This window comes from Nesoenas mayeri, assembly GCF_963082525.1.
Source record: "Nesoenas mayeri genome assembly, chromosome: 3".
Taxonomy (NCBI): domain Eukaryota; kingdom Metazoa; phylum Chordata; class Aves; order Columbiformes; family Columbidae; genus Nesoenas; species Nesoenas mayeri.
Genome location: NC_137544.1, coordinates 49,290,534 through 49,312,876, shown reverse-complemented (window position 1 = coordinate 49,312,876; position 22,343 = coordinate 49,290,534). Strand labels below are relative to the sequence as shown.

The window sequence follows — 22,343 nt, the reverse complement described above, 5'->3', positions numbered from 1 at the left end:
AAGGAATTAGCCTCTGTAAAAGAAGAGGAAAGCTGCCAAACCGTCATGATTTTCTCTATACGTTCTCAAAAAAATGCTTTACTGAAGTGAATTTGTGAATTCTGTGACAAGAATCTAATTTTCTGTTCTCTCTGGTTATATGAAATATTTTGAAACAGTTGCAGATTTATTTGAACCTGGTTGTCTCACCAGCTGGTGGGAACTGAAATTATGCAGGAATGCTTGTCACCTTTGAATACAGCTTGTTCCTGGAAAAAGGAGCACACGGATTGTGCTCTTTCCTATTGCTCTGAGTCTTTGGTCCTCTGTGCAAAAACCTGGCCACAGCTGCCCAGCACCATATGACTCAGGACCTGCATTTTAGCAATCACGGACCTTCATCTGCCAACTGCTGCCACTCAGTACCCTGGCTGTGCTCCAGTGCTGGCAGAAATTCCCTGACACGTACTACAGACTAACTGGAAACATCTTCAGGACTGTATGTCTTTTTCCTGCAAATGTATTTAAGCCGTGTCCATCACTGTGTTTGGAGTGTATACAATTTGCACTTTCCACATCTGTCTGCTGATGTTCCTTGGGTCTCATATTTGGTTATACATTTGTTAAATCCTGAGAACATAAGAAGAAAAGGAATTCATGATCTAGAATTACAGCAGTGCAAACTGCATCCTAAGTCATTACTGCAAAAGGTATCACTACTTGTCGTGTTGGTCTTGGAAGAAACACAAGACTCTTTCCAGCTTACTCAGAGAGACAGTAGAGCAGCCTCAGTTGTTGTAAATGAGGATGGCATCACTGAGGTCAGGTGTCACCATTTGGTATTTCCAGACTGGCTTTGAGGAGAACAGTAGGATTTGCACAGGAAACTGCTGCACCCATTCCAGAATCTAAATTCCTGAGGTGCTCACTGTAGTGTCATTTGTGAGCAATATTTCACCTCTTATTCTAAGAGACAGGAAGCAATTAGATTTTCATGACATACACATTTATCCTAAGTCCCTTATCTAAAATGTGTGTATCAAAACTTGCAGAAAAGAACTTATATATGTATCTGCATTTATATAGCTCCATAGTGCTAGACACTAGCTAGTGCTTTCTACACTAATTAAAAAAACTAAACAAGGGGTATAATGTGAATTACATACAGAGCTTAAGAATACCTATTTAGAAATGAGCAACAAAGAGCCAGAGCTCACACTGACAGCAAATGCCCATAATGTAATAAAGAAATACTCCCAAGTGTTTGCTGTTGCCTGCTATTCTAACTATTTGTTCTAATGAAATTCCAGCTTTGCAGTCTCCTGTTACAGAAAAAGTGGAAGCGTGCGCTGTGTCTGTAAGGAAAATTATGCAGGACCCAACTGTGAAAGGTAAGAAACTGATACAATGACTTACTGGTCAACACTATTGAAGTCCAGAAGTGTTTGGGGGAATTTTCCCATATGGGGGGGGAACCCTGTGCATATGTTTTCACCAGGTTGAATCATGTCTGTTAAACAATCTCATTCACTTCCTACTAAAAGCCCTGAGAAGTTACTGTGAAGATATGTCAGGGTAAGACAGACACATACATCTGATATATTTTGATCAAGTGCTTGCACCTTTTGTACCTTCATGTGGTGATCTTTCCAAAAAGAAAAACAATTTACGAATCTAAATACTAAACACAAATCAGAAACAGCAGCTGAAGTCAAAAATAACCATCACACAGATGCTTCTTTCAATTCTCTACTCTAAAACATATAGCAAGTTTCTAACAAATAAATTTTTCAAAGGCAAAGGAGAAAATGCATTATCTAGTAAAATTCTTAATAAGCAGAGGCAGGTTTTTTAGTTAAATTTTAAACGTACTTCACAGACATAGTTCAATAAAGTGAAGCGAATAACCATGGGCCACTGTTGCTTTTCAGCTTTCCCTTATACCCATAAACAATTTCCAGTAAATAACTTCTAAATAAAAAGTACACAAATAAATGGAGCTATACAGCAGAAATATAACTTACTCTCCTCCTTCACAAAAGACCATCTTACTTGCTATGATGATGTTTCAATGAATGTCAGAGGCCTGATCATAATTCAGAAATTCTCCTTAAGCAGCCAACCAATTAAAACAGCTCTAACACAATGACCGAAGGGTATAGGATGTCTCAGATACTGGCTTCCTGAATACCTCATTTTGGTTTTACTTAAAGCCCCTGAAATATTTAAGACTTCAGTCTACTCTCATTAATGGGCAAGTCTTGCTTTCACATGATATTTAACTATCAAAGAAGGGAGAGAGGGGATGCTTGAAATGCAAAGAAAAATCAATAAGAAACAGGTAAGATGGAAAAGAGATTGAAGGCTTTTGCCCTCACAGATGATACAAAAATATCAGCAAATTACCTTTGCATCACTAACATAGTGACAGCAATAGTGAAAGACCTTTAGACAGATGGCACAAAAAACTAAAAAAAAAAGCCCCACTCTTGTTTCCAGGCCTATGGCTGTAATCTTTTGTTCTCCCAAAATGTCAGATTTATACACAAAGGATAATGCAGACAATTAAAAGGTCAGTGAGGTTTCTTAACGGTTATTAAAATGTCAACCTAGCCTACAAGCAATTCAAATCCTATGGAATTAATAGCAGATGCACAGTAACAGCAGAAAATAGCATCGGCTTTGTTTTCTAATAGCCACTACCCAGCCTGACACAGTGCATCTGTCTCAAGCAAGGCAAAGCTATGTAGATGGGTTAGAAAAAGCTACAGAAAGAAACCAGCTTGTCTTGGTCACTGTGTTAAGTCCTTGAGTAACTGCTGGGGTAAGTGGCAAGCAGAGGCAAATGGGGCTTTCCTTCTGGTAGGCTCCTGATTCTACTCCCATTTGTGTCAGAAATGATGCAAAACATTTTGAAGACAAGTAAGAAATGCATTGCTTGTCCCTGTCCACTTGCTAAAGAGCAAGTCCCTGCTGTGTATACGCTGCTCCTGGGCACCCCCACCACTTCTTGCTCCCGCTGGCAGCCATCATGCCATCAACATGCTGGCAGGAGGGCTGGGGGATCCTGAACAAGAAGGAGCATTGTCCCTGTCCCTCCCTGCAGCCCAAATAGCATCTCCTGTCCCCAGGGAGGGGAAGGCTACATTCTGCTCACCGCCCTGCCTCCTAGCTCTCCACATTGGTGGGTGACAGGTGCTCAGGACACCCCTCCATGGGCAGCCCGTGGCATCCCCAGAGCAGCAGATCGGGAGGAAATCTGCTACATTTCCTCTGGCATTCGTGTAGGAGGCTTTCTTATGCTGCTCCAGAGGCTTGGTACAAACCAATCCTGTTTATGTTTGCCAGCAAATGGTGTAGTGAAATCACGGAGGCCTTTGCTAGGAACTGGGAAATCCAGCAGCCCAATTTGAAATTTAGGAATGAATCATTTTGCTCCTGGACTCCAGCAATAAAGCATTAAGGTGGTTGCGGATGAAATCCAGGTTTTGATAGTGCCCCAAAAGATAAATGAAGAAATTGTACTTTAGTGTCCAAAGTAAATAGAGGAAAAAGGTTCTTTTGGCATTGCCAGGGAAGAGGAAGTTAATTTCTTAGTCACCAATAATTACAGGAAGCAAACATGGCTGTAAAATGAAACAAAGATAACTTGGCAGCTTTATTACAGGAGAGGAAATATTCTCTGTTAGCAACAAAGAGCCATTTATTGATACAACAGAGGAAAAGACATTTACTGCAGACCTTTGCTTTTCCGTGCTGTAAGGCAGAGAGATGGAGCAGGACATTTCCATGCAGCTGTCTCTGCTCTGCTCACCTGCTACCAGCTATTCAGTAGGGGCCAAGTGCGGTTCAGCCCTATGAGATGCACTGAGTAGCAAAGGGAAAGTGAAGGTGACATGTTTATTTTTAGCTCTAAAAGTTTATATTTGTTTTAGACAGCCACTCCAGATGAGGAGAAATGGCTAATAAAAGTGAGTCAGATGGCCATAAAAAGCAACACTTACAACATATATATGTGAAGATGTGAGAATTGTCCACCGTGTTTCTGGCGAGTGAATTCAATGGTGTATTTCAGAAAAAAAAATCACCTTACCCTGATGAGAGGGCAAAAGTTTCAGGCCTGATGGGAATAGTACACAGTCTTTGGTAGATACTGGCTAAAAGCCACTTTAGACAGATGACCGTTTGGAAAATGCCTGACTACAGAAAACTGAAAAGAAACTGCAAGATTTTGAGAGTTCAGAATAAATGTGGTTTGTTGTTTTTTTTTTTTTAACCCGAAAGGTTTTTTTTGTTGTTCAAACTTCATAAACATACTGAAATTTTAAAATTTGGAAAAATACTACATTCTCAGATTGGCTGAAATATTATAAAATTATAGCAAGAATTTTGGTATGACTAAATAGTAGCATTAACCATCACTTTCTGCTCTAACTCCCATGGGAATGCAGAATGACCCCACCAAAGTCAGCTAAATCGTACCATTATGCTCCGTGTGGCATTTGCAGTTCTTTGAGAGGTGCACAGAACTCCAGGTAGCATTTTATTCTTTACATCTGGGTCACCCAAGTGATAACATCTGTACCAAATATCCTGGCAGTGCTGCAAAGAGACAAAAAGTGTCTTCGCCATTGGCAAAAGCAGTATTTGAGGCAGCCAAGTGGTTTATATTAAGATGCTTAAAATTTTATGTGTTTTTACTGTGGGGGTTCAGGACTGGAACATGAACAAAGCACCACTGAGGAAATTACTTTCTTTATTAAAAAAAAAAAAATAGCAAGTGCAGGAACAGATCAAAACTGGAAGGTCTTATCAGATCTCCCACATTTTCATTGTTCAGACATAGCAGAATCTGGATTTGACTATGTTCAGATTTTAGGAGACAACAGACCTCAGTTCAGGTCTCCAGCCAGAACCTGGGAAAATTAAATTAGACCACCTGACAGTTCACCCTCCTTACCCACAAGCAGCATAACGAACAGTGTCTTAAAACAGGACTTTATGGATGGGAGAAAAGACAAGGACAACAGGATGATAAAACAGCATTTTACAGGTACAACAGGCACAACAACTTCTCCGTACCTAAATCACTGAAACAACTATTCAATCCTCTGATTTCTTCAGTCAGCAGTTGCCATACCAGCTAGTTATCAACCGCCCTGCAGTAATTCTTCATTCCCAGTTTGGGGCTATGAGTCCTTCATCTCTGTGCCTCAGGCTGCTGGGTCATGGACCCTCCTGCCACCCCGCAGTGATGCGGGGAGTGGTGTGGGTTGCTCTGTCCTGCCAGCTGACCCCACCAGTCCATCAGCAGCTGCTCTGTGCTGCTCCAGCCACCAGCTCCTCCAGCGATGCTTTTGCTCAAGGATTTGCTCCTGTGAGGTTCTCCATGTCCACTCTGGTGCTGGGTCTGTTTGCCTCACTGATTGTTTTGCAAAGGTTCCTCTAGCTCGTAGGATTAAGCACATTCCCTGCTATCAGCAGAAAGTCCTTTAACTGAAACCCTCTCTTTCCAGATGACACTGGATCTGTTATCATTTGCCTTAGCTCAGGGTCACCAGTCAGACAGGAAGGTTAGGTATTGCTGGTTTGCCTAGTCTTTCAAAAACCACCACAGTTTCAACATTTTAAGATGTAGCAAGTTTTCCACAGAAATGCTTCCCAGATGTGACAAGACAAGAAAAGCAACTTGGAACCATTTTAGGCCTCCCCTGGAGTTCTTGTTATGCACCTGCCTCTCACCCTCTGCAAAGCAAGAGAAACCCCCTCCCCTCTGGGGCTGCTCTCAACCTTCTGCCTTCAGCCAGCAGGCTAACATCAAACAATCCGAACAATGGAGGCTGTTTCAGTGCCTGGGTTTTTTTGCCTCACCACAGAAGTATTTATACAAACCTTTTCTGGTCAGTACTTTGTTATATGCATTATTATGAAAATAAGGTCTGACCTTCGTCAGAATTTCACCATCATGAAATGCAGCTTCTTACCCCAGTTTCCTACAAACACAGTATAGCTAGTGAGATTCAAAGCTGAAAGAGACCAAAATAGACACTAGAGCTGCCTCTCTGCCAAGGTCATTCTGTCACAGATTTTAAAATTATGAGGGGAAAAACAAAATTACTGCTAAAGACACCAAAAAAAGTAATGTAGACTGGTGTGATTGAGATACCAGAAATGTTCAAGAAGTAAAAACATATAACTGTGCAGACTGAGATTAAAGCAGAAACAGCCTCTGCAGGAATACAGCTCCTAATTTGCCTTCTGTTCATTAGCAACTGCAGACCATCATCAATTCCTGGTGACATAAATAAGACCAAAGGAAAAAATGGTACAGCAGATGGGAATGTCATTGCTTATCATCACTGGGTTTGCTCTTCCTTTCAGGTGTGCCCCTGGTTACTATGGGAACCCATTGCTAATTGGAAGCACTTGTAAAAAATGTGACTGCAGCGGCAACTCAGACCCAAACCTGATTTTTGAAGACTGTGATGAAGTGACTGGCCAGTGCCGCAACTGCCTGCGCAACACCACTGGGTTCAAGTGCGAACGATGTGCTCCGGGTTACTATGGGGATGCCAGAGTTGCTAAAAACTGTACAGGTATTGTCTATAGTTTAGTACAGTAGAGCCGAGCAAAACGTAGCACAGCATAGTCTACAGATGACCTCATGGCAATCAGAGATGCCTGAATCAGTTGTCAGACACTTGTGGCCCTGGGAGGCAGGGCATGCTCCTGGCTGCTGAGGTGGTAGAATAATTTGGATAACTGTTTGGCTGAATCATTCCAGGCACTCGAATAATAGAATTATAAAATGTCCTGAGTTGGAAGAGACCCACAAGGATCATCAAGTGTAACTCCTCCACTAATCCTTTTTTCATTGCCCATGAGAATGTCTCAAAACCCAGACCCACACATCTCAAACACCTGGGTAGGATGAACAAAGACACTGTTGTGTCCTGCATCTGGTTTTAAATAAGGCTTCCTTGGACAGAGACTTCACTTTTGTGTTTGCTCACACTACACATCGCCCAGCATGACCACTGAGACTAATGCCACTTAAAGACTTGAAAGCAGGTTTTTCGGGAACGGGGTTGTCCTTCCTGTCCTGACCAAATCCCCACTCTGTTTCTGCAACATTTTTGGCTGATAATGTATTCTGCATTTTCCAAGTGTCTTTGCAATCTTGCTGTTTACTGTAGTTCCACACCAGAGATGACTGTACTTTCAGAGTCTGGTAAAGTGCCATCTAGACAACCTTACCAAAACATGCATCACAGAGTTTTATGTCCTCTAATATAACTATTCTCCTAATTTACATGTAGTTTGATCCAAATAGGAGTTTGGCCTCCTGTCCTTTCTCTCTGTTTTGTCTCTGTGAGATGTGCTCTTTCAAAGCACCAAAGAATTGTCGCTGCTAAAGGCAAAATGCAGATGTTCCCTCCCAATCTCTTTGCCAGGGTACTTCCCTCAAGAACCAGAACGCAAGTGAGGTAGATAGAACACTCCTAGCTCTTAGCTGACCTGAAGGTGAGACACAGCCAAACCACACACCCAACCCAGACATTTTAAGTACTCCTGGGTCTCCAGATACAGGGCTACAGGCCTCAGGGCCTTAGTAATGTCTTAGGCAACATACAACCTTCTTGCAACTCACTGTATGCTGGGACTTTGCAGCATGGAAAGTCTTAATTCCCTACTAAAAATGTTGTACCTCCTAAACAAGTAGATGAAAAATTGTCAGGACTGCTTTGAAGTTAATTAAGTATTTGTGTAGCAAATTAAGAACTATCTGTTTAAACAAGAATTTGATTTTCTTTGATTTTCTTGAGCACCAGTCTCATCCAAATTTTAATCTTGTAACTGAAATCTTGCCACTTGTTTTGGGGACAGCTTAGATCTTGTAATACAGGTAAAGATAAGTTTCTGCTTTCAACTGAGACTTTTCTTTCACATCTTAGCAAAAAAAACCAACAAATTAAAAAATTGTGGATCAAAGAGCTGAGAGACACCCAATTCATAGAAATAGTCATGAAGTCAAAATAAATTGCCCCACAAAATTCATAACCAATTTCTGCTTTCACAATGGTACAAAAACTGAGTAGTTCTGTTAATAGTAGTTCAGTTACACAGACTTATTCCAATTTTAGTGCATCATGCTGACTTGGAAGCTTTATTACACATATTCCCTAATAATTCCTTGAATGTGCAACATGGAAAGTAAATACAAGGGTAAGTCAGAGAGAACAATGAATGGGCTGCAACAAAACAGCAATAAATAATTTTTTTATATGATATTATGCTGAAACCATGTATCACAAGAGAAACACATATTCAAGATAAGTCACTGCTGTTCTTATGTTCTGCTTGAGTTTCTGTTATTCTACCAAAGTGTTCCAAGAATATTTTAATCCTTAAAATAATACATTTTAAAAGGCCAATTAAACCTTGAAAGAGACACTTTAGATTAAAAATTATACTTTTTAAAAGGCCATGTGTGATGGCAATTAATATGTCGCTTACTCAAGTTTAAAAAATGTAAAACCTCATTTATTCTTCATTTTAAGTGGTAGGACATATTTACATTTTGATATGCTCAAGCTGCTGTTGGAATTGGAGCTCACTATGAATCCCTGATAGCTGGAAAGCTTACTTAGTGGCAACCTGATACAGCATTGATAAATTCCACAGGGCTGTGGAGCTATTTGTAACTAATAATGAACTTTAGGTGTACTGTCTTCCTTAGCCCATCTCCTAACCATCGCCCTCTCTACATGGCAAAGCACAATGGCCAGCTGGACAAATCTGGCCTTGGTGCTTCTGCTTGTGACCATCTGGAAGCTTTGAACAAGTCTCTTCAGCACAGGCTTTCTGGTTCTGTTTCCCGTCTCATTTTTTTTCTGGTCCAATTTGACCACAGTGTAAAGAATACGCAAACTGAAACAAAATTCAGCCCAAGAAGCCCTCAATTTTGGTTTGACCACTCACGTACAATCCCATGTAGAATTATTTCACTAGTCTTGGAAACAGAAAGACAAGTTGTACATTTTGAAGATTCTTCTTTCACAAATCCTTTCTTTTTCCCCCAGAATGTAACTGTGGAGGGAGAATGTGTGACAGCCAGACGGGAGAATGCCTTGCAGACAGTCCTGAAGTTTCTTCTGGCACAGACTGCCCAACTATCAGTAAGAAGACTATCATGACAACACCAAAAATTAATATTGCTCTTATATTTACATGCTTAGAAATACTAACTTAAAAGCTAGGTTCTCCAGTGGGCTCAGCACTTTGACCTTGGTCCCACAGGACATGTAAACACGTGAATATGCACGGTGCCCCACTGACTATTTAAACATGTTCTCACTTGCTTGACTGAGCAGATGCATATGTCCAACTCTGTGATACAGACTGAACGCTTACGTACAAACAGCAGAGCAGTAGGGAAGTATCACCAAGGCCACTTCTCTAGACTTCGAGATACATTGCCTGCAAAATAATATTCTGGCCCTAAAAACTGCCATCACAACTTTATCTGTGCCATCTTGCATAGCATTTCTGGTTTTCTAGTTGTGCACCTAATATAAATTGTCACTGTTGACAGTTTGACATCCGTCCATCAGTCAGTTGCTTTTCCACTATCAGCTCCCCTATTCTAACTATGGTAAGCCTGGGGAGTTTCCAGAAGCACTATGTTGTAACTACTAGTAACTGCTGAAATTTTTTTAAATGTTAGTATAATTATGTCTGTGGTACAACGCAGACCATGTAGCACACATGGCTTCATAAACTGACTCCCAAGAAGAGGGGTTGTGTGCCTGGAAGTGCAACCAAAAGGAAAACATATGGGAGATGCTGTCATCAAGAATACAGAGTGCACAATACTAAGCAAAAGTTTCTGTAGGAATCTGTGTTTCACATTCACCTAAGTATCCAGCTTTCAGTGGTGGCACCAATGTTGCGAAAACCAATGTGGTTTTGCAAGAACACAGCAGGGACCAGGATATAGTTTTCCACAAGCATATTCCAAACATGTTATAACTAGTTTTTTAGAAGCTGCCTTCCTAATCAAATAGGCAGCTAAGAGCTCATCTGCTGGACATCCTTAATTCTCATACCACCAAATTTTAAATACATAGTTCTGGGTTCTGACAAAATTAACTTGGTTTTTTGGTTTGTTTCTTTTTTTTGACCCACATCTGTTGTTCTTCAGGCCACAAACATGCAGATCCCCTAGAGAATATCCAGGAAACACCTCCTCTCTCGCTCCCCACTGATCAGAGCCACTGCAATAGCCTCTCAGAATAGTCCTATCTGGTGCTGCTCAGCTGGAAGCATCATGACTGTCCTGTGGGACCTTGGAAGTAGGAGGATGAAAGTGAAAGAAAAATGGGTATCCATCAGGATCCATCAATGACAAAGAGAGGGAAAACCATGGGGCAAGAGCACTAAAAAGTGAATTTAAGATATTTGCTGTTCACTAACACAAACACTAAAGAAAAATGACACTCTTATTTTCTTATCAGGTTGCGATAAATGTATTTGGGATTTGACAGATGACATCCGACTAGCAGTTTTGACTATCGATGAAAGCAAATCAACTTTACTGAGCATTTCTACAGGTGTTGCAGCTCAAAAGCGCTTGAATGACCTGAACGTCACAGCCACCCATCTCCAGGTATAAATATTGATGACATTTTATCTTTTAATTTATGAATTTCCTTGCCCTCACTAGAGAAATAATTTGTTTTCAGCTTAACTGACTTTTTTTCCCATACACACAGGCAGCAATGTCTGAAAAAAAGAAAAATGCTGTGCTTTGGACCATCCAGGTCGATGATGCTGAAGATGAAATGAATGATTTTCTGAGAGAGGCAGCAATACTTGATGAACAGGTTTGTTTATAGCCCCCTACAAGAGCTCTGAAGGTTTCTAGTTTGTCATATTCACGTGCTGGCATAAGACGTTAGTATAGAATAGTTCCAGTCAGAAGGGACCTACAACTATCACCCAGTCCAACTGCCTGACCAATTCATGGCTAACCAAAAGTTAAATCATGTTGTTAATGGCATTGTCCAAATGCCTCTTAAACAATGACAAGCTTGGAGCATTCACCAGCTCTCCAAGAAGCCCATTCCAGTGTTTGACCACCTCCTTGGGTAAAGAAATACTTCCTAACAACACGGTCTGAACTTCTAGGTTCACCAAACAAGACTGGGGGTGCCCTGAAAGACAGCTGGGAGAACTTTCTTTTTTTGATTGCTGAACTTTCTTCTTTAGTTAAGCCCTGAATTAAAAGTGTAAATGACCCATCGAGTCTTCTTCCCAGAAAAGAAAGGATGTGGAGCCAAAGTCTGTTGAATATGTTCAGAGGTTTGTCATTGAGTTCTCACCTACCTCCCAACACAACATGTACATGTTTGATCTGAGATGGACACACTGCCTTTCTATTTGAAATTATGATTTATAATTAAGAAAACACTAAAGTAATTCAGACTAACTTTGGGAGTGTTTGTACTACATGTATTTTACCTGTATGCTCTCATAAAATTAAATTAACCTCGATTAGACACTACAAAATATGTTACAAAACTGCCATTTTAAAAGGTTTTTTACATATCCAACTGAGATGGGAGCCTGATCAGCACTCAAGATGTGTTTTAACACAATTAGAATCATAAATATTATATCCACACCCAATTGCCAGGCTATAAAATGAAGGTTTTCTGCTCTCAGCTCACATAGCACTTTTCATTGCACACTAGATGAATACTGATATGATATATGTTTAAAGAAGAAATAAGGTTCAAAATTCCTTCTCATCTATTTTAAACAGACATTATTAAACATCTTTCTGTTGCTAAGATAAAAATACATTAGTGAGGTACATCACCCTATGTTGTTCCCAGGGATATCTAGAGCTGTAGTATGATTACAGTATATTTCATGCTTATTGCAAAATGCCAGACTTTATATTCACTTAACAGTTCCTTCACAAGACAATGTAAAATTATACCTTTGACTAAAACTAAAATACAGGAACAAGTAGCAATAAAAAAATAAATAAAAAAATTTAAAAAAAAAAAAAAGAGGAGAAAGAGCTGTATAGAGAGGTGGAAGAGAAAATTTGAGCTTGGGTGTTCTAATCAGCACTTACTTAGCAGAAAGGTCACTGTAGAATTTCACAAACTATGTCTATGTTCAAAACAAAGGTTTGATTAAATCAGCTCACACTCCCCCACAGTTGTACCTGTGAAAATCTGACAGCACTCACACCCCTCAGTATCCCTCTATGTAGTTTATATGCAGGATGATTAAGGCATTAGGTTTTCTAGGAAAATCTAGTGAATTTGGGTAATAACGTTTTTGTCACTTTCAGTACTACGTGCAGATTTCTTAGCTCAGTTTGACCTTCCCTGAACCAATACATTCAGCATTTTCTCTAGTCTTTTCTCCCTGATTATTTCTAATGTTTTTGCACGTGAATACTCGTGATTGATTGTTAAGGTAGAGAAATCATGACTGCGGACTCTCACAGTGGAAAGAAGACCAGAGTAATAACTCTGAATATATTGAACCTTTTGTTCATTCAGGGCACTTTTATGGAAAATAGGGGCTAGAGCCTTGAGTGGGTTTTGCAGAGGTGTGTCACATCTTCCGTTTAGAGCATTTCACATGCACATCCACCTGTCTGGGGGGTCACTACAGATTCTGATCTAAACCCCAAAGGCAGGATGAATGTATTAACTGTAGGGAAATCCTCCTGCTAAATGAGAATAGCAAATGTGACCTGCAACTCCCTGGGTCTGCTTGGGATGAGCTTAGAGTAAATAGCACACGACTTGATACTGAATGTTTGGCAGCGATGTGGGGGAACCAGGCACCTTTCCTTCCTAGGCTTTTGGTAAATTGTAGGATGACCCTCAGTACATTAGCGGGAATTTGAAGTTCCCTAAGAGTATCTCTCACTCATGCTTCTATTTCCCATCAACCTTGTGGCAATCAGCAAACCTGTCTCAGTAATTCCCCGTGTGTTCAATAGTTAAAGAAAAAGAAATCTGTCAAGGAAATAGCATTATGTAAAGCAAGTGTGTGTAACAAGTTTCTTAAAACAAGAATGAAGCTAAGCAACAGAGTATCCCCAAGAAACCCCGATAGCAATAAAGGATTAAGAATAGAACTGATAGTGTGTTATACAGAAATAAAATTAAAACCTTTCTATAAACACATTTATATTACTGGGGTGCACATCCACCTCCATGGTGCTGGCCATCTCAGCCCTACCTCCCAGCACCAACTGGTGCCTCTGCAAACCCCAAATAAATATCGGGTTTGTGGATCACAGCCACTGACTGGTGCGTGGTATGGACTTAATATATGTACACACACATACACATATACATACACATACACATACACATACACATACACATACACATACACACACGGGGTCCAGGAAATGTGGGTGGCACAGCAGTCATTTTTTTTTTTCTCCTTTCTGGGAAATATCAATAAAAGCTAAAACTAAGGACTCCAAAGGTCAGTGACCTTCAAGGAGAGATGATAACTATGACATGATAACTCTTCATTGCCCTTACATGTAAGGGAACAGAATGCAGAGTACAGCCTCCAATGTAATATAGTATAGGACTGTGGCTATTCTCTTCAGAGTATTTTGAATCTTCATGCTGTCTCTTAATTTTAACAACTTGCAGAGCTGGGAACCTCACTTGAGGGAGACACTGATCTAAAAATGGTCTGTGTGCTTACTCAGGAAATGCCATACCCAGCAAAACGAGCCAGTCCTGCTAAATGCCTTGGAGACTCAGCAGATGGGAGTTTTAAAACTGTACATAATTCATGGCAATTTGATTGCAGCAAATGATGGATAAATATGGGACAGATTTTAATCTCTCACTCTGAAATTCTGAAAAGACCAACAAGACGGCTCTTCATTTCAAACACCTCTGTAAATACCACTTTATATGATAAATGGACTTTCACATGCTCATCAGGAAAAAGCAAAATGTGTGTTTACACTACTCATCCTCACACATGCATATGGATCTGAAAAGAAATCTAATGTCTAACTCACATGGTTTATTCATAGGGAAATGAAGCATCAAGCAGAGGCCTACTGATACAGAGGGAAACCACAGAGACCAACAACCGTGCTACTCAGCTTGTGCAGCAGCTCGGAAATATGAGGGACAACATTCAAGGTAAACAGATTTCTTACTGGTTCATCTCAATGTCAAGCATGTATTAATGAAACCTTCAGCAAAAAAATGTCATAGCACCTGGGCACTCTCACAAAGCAACCCACACACAAGGCTTTTGCAGCCTGCAATTCCATGATGAAAGGTTGTCTCTCAAAAGACAGCTGAAACCACAGGCTGACTTGGTCTGACTCCCAGAACAAGAGCTTCTCTTTCTTTTTTCTCTCTTTGACAGAGCAAAATTATAATAAATAGGTTTACATTAAATAATTCAAGCTCATTCAGCTTGTAGCCTTTGTTTGTTTGAATAGCTGCTCAAGGTACTTATATATAATTGTGGTAAAAAAAGTCAGTATCAGATTAGGGCTGGATGAAGCCACACACACAGGCATAGAATGGGGGATGAGAGTGTTCCATGTCTTATTTGTCAACAGTTTCATGCACAGGCACTTTTCCCATCCTGATGTTAAGTAATGAGGGCCATATGAATAACTTTTTTTTTAAATCTGCTTTCCCTTTTGAACCCACGGCAGTCAGTTAGGTCTGACTAACTCTGGCGATCCCATTGGCGTCTGTTACTTTAAATCCAGTTTTCGCCTTTTAGCAAACTGTTGCTGAGTAGGATTGTACTAGTTCATACAACTTCATGTAAATGCCTCTAAAGAAAAGGATGCTGAATAGTAAATAATTCGGTGAACTCACTGCTTCCACAATCTCAGCATGGCAGATGTTGGTGATTTTCTCCTCAAGCTGCTTATTGCTACATCTGATGAGTTGAGTTTGAGTCCAGACACATCTACGGAGCATTACACACTAGCTGTTGTCCTCTTGTTTGTTGTTCGTTTTTTTTGTTTCTGAAATACAGAAGAAGAATTGGAAAACTGTATTGTCATTGCTTTTTTTTTTTCCCCTCACAAAGAAAGGATGCCATTTAGTAAAAGTAAAAGGCAGAATTGTAAACTGTGTGGCTAGTGCAGACCATTAGAAATGGTTATAGTGGTGCTGATTGACAGTAGGAGAGTAAACATAATGATGTTGATCTCCTCCAATTAGGGAAAGAGTGAAAATAAAACCTTTTTATGTTAAAATGCAGGGATAAACTGTGAACTATGGTCTCAGTGTCCTGCTCATCTGTCCATGTGACGTGAAGGGTTACAGACAAAACTTATTAAGTTCATTTTTGGACAGCATGATAAAGCAATAAAAGCATCTCCAGAACTAGCATAAATTTCAAACATAGTTTCACTTCTGATTGTAAAAGTATGTATTTCACACCTTACCAGATGAAGATTGTTTTTTATTTAGAGCCTGTTAAACCTCCTGCACCTTCAAGAATTTTTACTGTACTATATATGAAAGAATAAATTACAACAGTGAACACCTTCCCAAGCACAATTGCTCTTAAAAAAGGTTTCCTAGTCAGAGATTATCATCTTCATCTGGAATATATATGACATGTAATTATCATGTTGATATATATAAAACTGAGATTAAACCAACTGTGGCCTCTTCTTCTGTACCTACAGAAACCAATAAAACCCCAAGTGAATGTAATCAGAGGCATCTCTATCCCTTGCACACCTGCATCATGACATCCTCCATCCTGACATAGAGCACACTGATTTTTCCCAGTCCTTTGCAAAACTAGCAGTGTAAGAAAGCTCTTATGGCACCAGAATAGAAAAGCTGACTGGCAGTTGAGGTCAATTAACAGAAATACTGTATTAACAGACCTGAGCAGTTCTGTCTTAGAACAATTCCTGCAAGCTCTGTGGCAAATTGTGTAAGGAAGAGCGGTTACATATCAGCTCTTATTCTTGCTTATCCTTAACTCCATGGCTGCTTCAACTTACTCTATTTCTAAAAACATAGTTAACATTTCCTATCACACAGATGAGGCAAGCTGAGACCGTGCTCATAGGATGTTACATTTGTAGTACCTTCTTACACCTGTGATGCTAGATCACCTTTGGCTGTCTGGCCACATGTCATATCTTATTTCTACAGTTACTGAGCAAAAGTGTCAGCATGATCCTCATTGTATGTCACCAGCAATCACTGGCTGACCTCTGTGTGCCAGCATGAGATGGAAAAAGAAATCCATGGAGTTGCTGGTGGTGATCGGTTACTGCTCCGTTTGAAGATTTAAAGCTTCACTGATGAGCTGAGGAGCCAGCCAGCAACTGCGTACAAAGACACTCTGCCAAAGAATCAGTTGTGCCACAATTATACATCTAATTTTTATAAAAATCTTACAGATGGATAGTGCTGGCTTTGCCAGGTCTGGTTATCCACAAAAGAATGAATAGCCAAAGCTACTCACATTGTAGGGCATAAAAGAGGAGGTGGTACTCAAGACACACGGAGCGAGAAGTGGGTAAACTTTGTAAAGCTTACATTGGGGATGGGTAAATTCAATTTCAGCATCCAAGAGTGTTTCTTGAACTGAGACCAAAACCTTGAAATACTATCTCCAAACCAGCTAGGCAGTATCAGGCCAGAAGCCATATGTCACTTCTTTAGGGTGCTTCAAACTTCTTCAGATGGAAAAAAGGTTACTTCAATCTCCTTGCCATTGTGGTTATTTAATAAACAAAATTTCTGTGCAGAAGCACTTAAAAACCACAATCCTGGACAAAAGCCCCAGCCTGCTACATGCCACAGAACTCAGAATAAAATGATGACTGCAGCCTACAAGAACTGCCAAGTCAAATAATGCACACAGGCCATGCCTGCTTAATCTCATCCTCTTCTGATGACACCCCCACATATGCCAGAAAGTATGATTTATTCACACATTTAATTTTAAAACTGGATTAAACATAGTAATTAGCTACTATAGAGTTGAGAGAAACTTCCTTTTGCCATCAGCATGATCTGGAGTCACAAAAGCAAAAGTACTCCACAGTATTTACTTCTCTGTAGCCATGCTGGATTGACCATCTGTTCCTTTTTCCCACAGAAATTGGTAGCAAGATGAAATACTACACAATTCAACAAGAGCTGAGCCCTGAAGAAATTGCCCAGAAGCTGAGTGTGGCTGAGGAGATGCTGAAGGAGATCAAACACCGTAAACCTTTCACTAATGAAAGGCAACGTGCCGATGAGGAGGAAGATGCAGCAGAGGAGTGTGAGTTTTAAGCCTGTTTTCCATTCACCCACACATTGATGTGCAGCTGGCGGGGGCCAAGCAGCTCTGGATGTGCTGCTGAGCCCCTGGGGAGGAGCAGCGGGTGCTGGTCTAGTGCTACCTGCTGCGCACAAGGTGTTGCTGCTTCCAAATCCCTGCCCCAAGTCTCTGCTGGAGCTTGCTGCTCCCATAGCAGAATGGGCAGAAAAATATGTGTGTCTGTGCATTTCTGTGCATCTGTGCATGCCTATTCACTGCAGCACCTCAACGATAGCTGCTTAGGAAGGTTGGTGACAGAGCTGGAATTGCTTGTGTGAACATCTTCCTCCCCCACTGCCAGCTCTGCCGTGGGGACAGTAAACTCCAGCAGAGAGAAAAACTGCTGGTATGGGAAAGAGCAGCAGCTTAATTCTCACAGCTCAGTCAACATGAGGCAACAACCCTGAGACAATACGGACTGTCTTTTCCAGAGTAGTCTAGTTAGCTGTGACAATGACAAACAAAGAGCAAGGGAAGCCAAATGCAGCTTCTGTTAGGAAAAGTTGCTTGAGAGGAGGGATTAATGGGGTTAAAATGAGAGGCATTTTTCCTTGTCTAAAGAGGACAGAAAATTAAAATCTAGGTATATGATATCTGAACTGAGCTTTCAACAAACATGTCCCACTATCCCCCGAGTAACAGCAACAGAAATTGTTGCATAGGTAAGTTTTGTCAGAAATCCAAGCTTTGGATTAATCAGTGGTCTCTGATTCTTCTCCCAGTGCTACAGAAAGTTGAAGAGTTTCATGAGAGGTACAATGACACCAGATCTCTAGTATCTGATGTGCTGGAGCAGCTCAGTGATCAGGATGTGAAGCTGTCAGACCTGGAGGAGGCAATAGACCAAGCGCTTGACCATGTTCTACGAACAGAGGATATAAATAAGAAAAACACAGCCAGTCTTCAAAGGCGTGAGGTACTATGCAGTACATTTATCCCAGCTGTGGTCTGTGAATATTCCATCTCTGCCAGTGCTTAAAATAGCAGATTGCAAACAATTTAGATTCAGGAATCACCACACCAAAAACTAATTTCTTGTACCACACAACAGCATGAGTTTGACTCTCCAGTTCTAAGAAACAAGTTGTGGAAGTGCAAGGTACGATTGCCTGTTCATGAAGTGACAAGAAATGACAAGTTCGGGCCTGGTATGTCTCAGCAGGTCAAAGAAGAGGTGGATACTAATGCCTAAACTAGGTATATGTATTAAAACCAAAGAAGCTTAAAATTCCATGTAAAATGGTTGCTACAAATATTGTGGTGGGATTGTTTCACTTCTTATGTACTGATTTATAATGGACTTGACGCTCACAAAAGTGATTATATTCTATTAAAACAATTGTTTATAAAGACTCAGCAACTGTGTTCACGCCCTGGGCTGTGAGTGCATTCATACTGTCTCGTCCAAACTTTCTCTCTGGCCTTCTTTAAACAAAGTGCATCCCCATTTTTTCAGGAACAGCAAATGACTGTCCTTGCATCCAGCACAAATCCATTCTCTAACTGCTCAACAACAGATACCTTGAAACTGGATTTCCTACTTGCTGGGTGAACAGCCTAGCTATAAGGCTACAGCAGTTTTCTCTTATGCCCTGTTCAAATGAATAGCTTCAGTATTTTGAACAAAGTAATCACTCCTGGGGAGAGCTCAGAGGAGACCTGTCCCCTACAGCACAGAAGGGGCCATGTTTGCCTGTAAGTGGTGGTATTAGATTCAAATCCCATCTGGCTGATGAGGAAATTGAATTTTCAGGTCTCTTATCTCAGAAAAGTACCCAATCCATCAGCCATACAAAAAGAACACCTTTTCTCCTCCCAGCAGTTTTGTGACTCTGTTTCTTTGTTTTCCTTTAAGAGATGCAAAACCAGAATTCCTCATCTAAAACTTTTGATTAATTTTTTCAGCAAGGAAGAAGATGACACAGAGAATAATTTGGGATTATTTGAAGCAAACTTCTTTCATTTCAATGGCTGAAATTGTTCGGAATCTGAAGGAGAGAGAGAGGTTTAGGGAGCAATTTTGTAATTTGAAGAACTATCTTGTAAATTCAGGCCAACCTCTGGGTTTCCTAGCATCAGTGGCTGAGCTCTTGAAATTTGCCACGCTAGAAGTTCATGCTGTTGTGGCAGGTCTAACAATTCAACTGAGAAATCAGGCGTGTTGTTCTCATGAATACTTTTATCAACAGCTTGGGATCCTTCTGTATAAAGGCTCTTCTGTTGTTTCATTGTTTTGTAATTACAGTGCCAAGCTGCAGCTCATCTCACATTTATGAAGCAAAGCCTGAAGTGTGCAGTTGCAATTGTCCTGTTTTTAACCAGTTGGATCTTCATTATTCCTCACAATGAAGGCAGATGCTATACAAAAGATTGCTCACGTTAGCTTTACTATTGACAAGGAAAGGAGACCTCCATATTGTAGACTTCAAAAACCTCTGGAACACTATGAAAAATCCATGTTTAATTTGTCTCTGCTGGCAGTGCACTGAATAATGCTTCATTGCAATAACTATTCATGCATTAATAGAAAATGAAATTAATAAATCCTAATTTTTTTTTGCACCAAGACAAGAACATGCAAAGAGTCACATTATAATATGCAGCTATTAGAGATGTCTGGGAAAAACTTAGACTTCAAATACTTAGACTTCAAATTTTTCTAAAATCTATTTCCTTCATCACTTCATCTTTCGTTTTAACTTTAATAAATCTAACAAAAATGGTAACATTCTATTTTAGCAATGCACAGACAGTTTTGGATGTGATTTAATTCTTTTATTTTTCTTTTTTTTTTTTTTTCCAGGAACAAGATGAGAAAATAAAAGAGCAAATAAATGAAGTAAATGACATTCTGCTAAGTGCCACAAATATTTTGGCAGGACCACAAAAGGTCAACTCAGAGTTAAGTGAGGTAATAAAGGTAGGTGCCTCAGTGACTTGTTTAAATTATATGTCCTGATTTTTTGAACTTTCAGGTCATGTGTTTAGATCACTAAATAAAAATCTCTCCTTTTTTATACTGTTTCAATTAAATGCTGATGAATATTCCCCCCAAAAAAAGTATAAATCTTCCTGGATGAAAAGCTCTCTAATTCCATTTTACTGCCTCAGAAAAATAATTATATTCTAAGGACACCTTATTGTAGGCAGAGGTGAATAAAGGATTTTACTGTAGATTTCTGAATCATTTCATTACAAGCAGCTACCAAAAGATGCTCTGGTACAAGACTGCACTATATGTTAAATTCCCTTTTTTGTGCCTGCAAGTGAGCATAGAAGACTAAAATTCCCAGATATAACCAGCCACTGTCAGAATGTAAAACACAAATGAGCAGCTTGTCTTACAGAAATCCTCTTCTGGAACTGTCGACTAGTATCCAGTGTTTTGAATGAGACAAGGTGTTGTAGGAGATTTTTAGAAATTATAGGCTTTTGGACTTTTTATGAAAAATGAAGAAAATAAAACTGTGATTTTGTTAACTAAAGTATTTACCCAAGCTGCTTTTTTTCCACAAAGATTAATTTTTTTCATAGTTGCCCACTTCTTTTTAACACAAAAGCAAATATCAAAAGTCATTAATTTTTCTTTGATAAACTAATTTGAGAAAACAGAAAGCAGACAGCTTGCACTATAACCATCCCTGTGTGACCAAAGAGTATGATTTTTTTTCCTCCTGTGTCTTGTGCAAAACAAATTGCTGCAGTTTATCATTTTGAGTTCCCCACTTCTGTGGATCAGTTTACACATAGGGGACGTTCACACTGCAGGGAAGGAAGCAATATGCCACATCATACATCTTCCATCCTCATTAGCAATAAGCATTCTCATGCTTCACTCATTCATTTTCTTTCCTCCCTCCATTTCATCCTTTTTCATGCATTCTGAGGCCACATTTATAATTCTCTAACGTATCAGCGAGCTTTGCTAAGGCAAAGGGACACTACTTCTCCTTGCCTGTACATACATATAGGTAGTATTTAGTGGACTGATTCACAAATTAGACTAACTCAAGGTGTCTTAGCACAAGGATCATTTCTGTGCAAGGAGACAGAAATGGGTTAGGGCCTGTTTTCTGCAGCTCACAGCCATACAGCTGAAAACTCTGCCCCTCTCCAGCAGTCGCCAGGTTGCTCCTGGGGCACAGGCACTGCCCTGTGCTGCGCCCCAAGAAGGCAGGTGTCGGAAGGTGGCAGCTGGCCAGGGCTGAAACCATCCCAGGGACCAGACAGTAATAGGATGGTGCACAAGACCACTCGCTCCAGTGCTACTTAGTTTACTTATTCAGATGTCATTTAGAAGTCCAAAAAGCTAATTTCTGACCTATAGTCTTTACAGAGATAAGGTTAAAAGCAAACATATCAATCAATCAATAATAAAGCAAAAACAATTATTAGTTTCACCTCCCGACTTAAGAACCACAGTGAGGAGATTTTCACAAAGACCTGGTTTAATTACTTCATCTATTAGCTCTTCACTCTGAAAGATTTCTCATTGGCACCTTTTGGGAGCAAACATAAAGGATAAGAAGAAATTTATCAACTATCTTTTTTTGGTATTTTACATATAGCTCTCTAATAACTTTTTAAGGGATTTCTGGAATTTTCATTGATTTTTATCTTCCTGCATTTGCCTTGTCCTACTGACATTCATGAGACAGTCTCTCTTTGATCTTTCCTCTTTTTTGTCTGTTAAAAATATCACATCAAAGAAATATAACATGATACAAAAACATTATAACAACATGAAAGGTAAAACAAAACATAATTAAAATACAGACTTGATTTTTTACAATTTTCATCTTCTTTCCTTCCTTCCATATTTTGTCTAGAATGTGTCAGGGTTCTACGCAGAAATAGATGGAGCGAAAAAGGAATTGCAAGAAAAACTAGCCAATCTCTCTCTCTTTGATGATGATTTGGTAGAAAAGGCTATGCAGCATGCACACAACCTAAGAAGACTTGCTGATGAGCTGGACTGGTAAAAT

At 39.9% G+C, this 22,343-nt stretch overlaps 1 protein-coding gene across 1 annotated transcript in view; it reads left to right on the top strand.

Moving 5' to 3' along the window:
- Positions 1-22,343, top strand: part of LAMA4 (laminin subunit alpha 4) — a gene marked incomplete at its 3' end in the record, with an annotated part of 97,440 nt that overhangs the window by 36,425 nt on the left and 38,672 nt on the right. The window contains exons 4-13 of the mRNA XM_080342087.1: positions 1,290-1,370; positions 6,361-6,575; positions 9,063-9,158; positions 10,497-10,648; positions 10,755-10,865; positions 14,081-14,192; positions 17,152-17,319; positions 18,081-18,274; positions 20,162-20,278; positions 22,188-22,336. Of these exons, the coding sequence (XP_080198213.1) occupies positions 1,290-1,370; positions 6,361-6,575; positions 9,063-9,158; positions 10,497-10,648; positions 10,755-10,865; positions 14,081-14,192; positions 17,152-17,319; positions 18,081-18,274; positions 20,162-20,278; positions 22,188-22,336 (1,395 nt within the window). The remainder of the gene's footprint in view (positions 1-1,289; positions 1,371-6,360; positions 6,576-9,062; positions 9,159-10,496; positions 10,649-10,754; positions 10,866-14,080; positions 14,193-17,151; positions 17,320-18,080; positions 18,275-20,161; positions 20,279-22,187; positions 22,337-22,343) is intronic.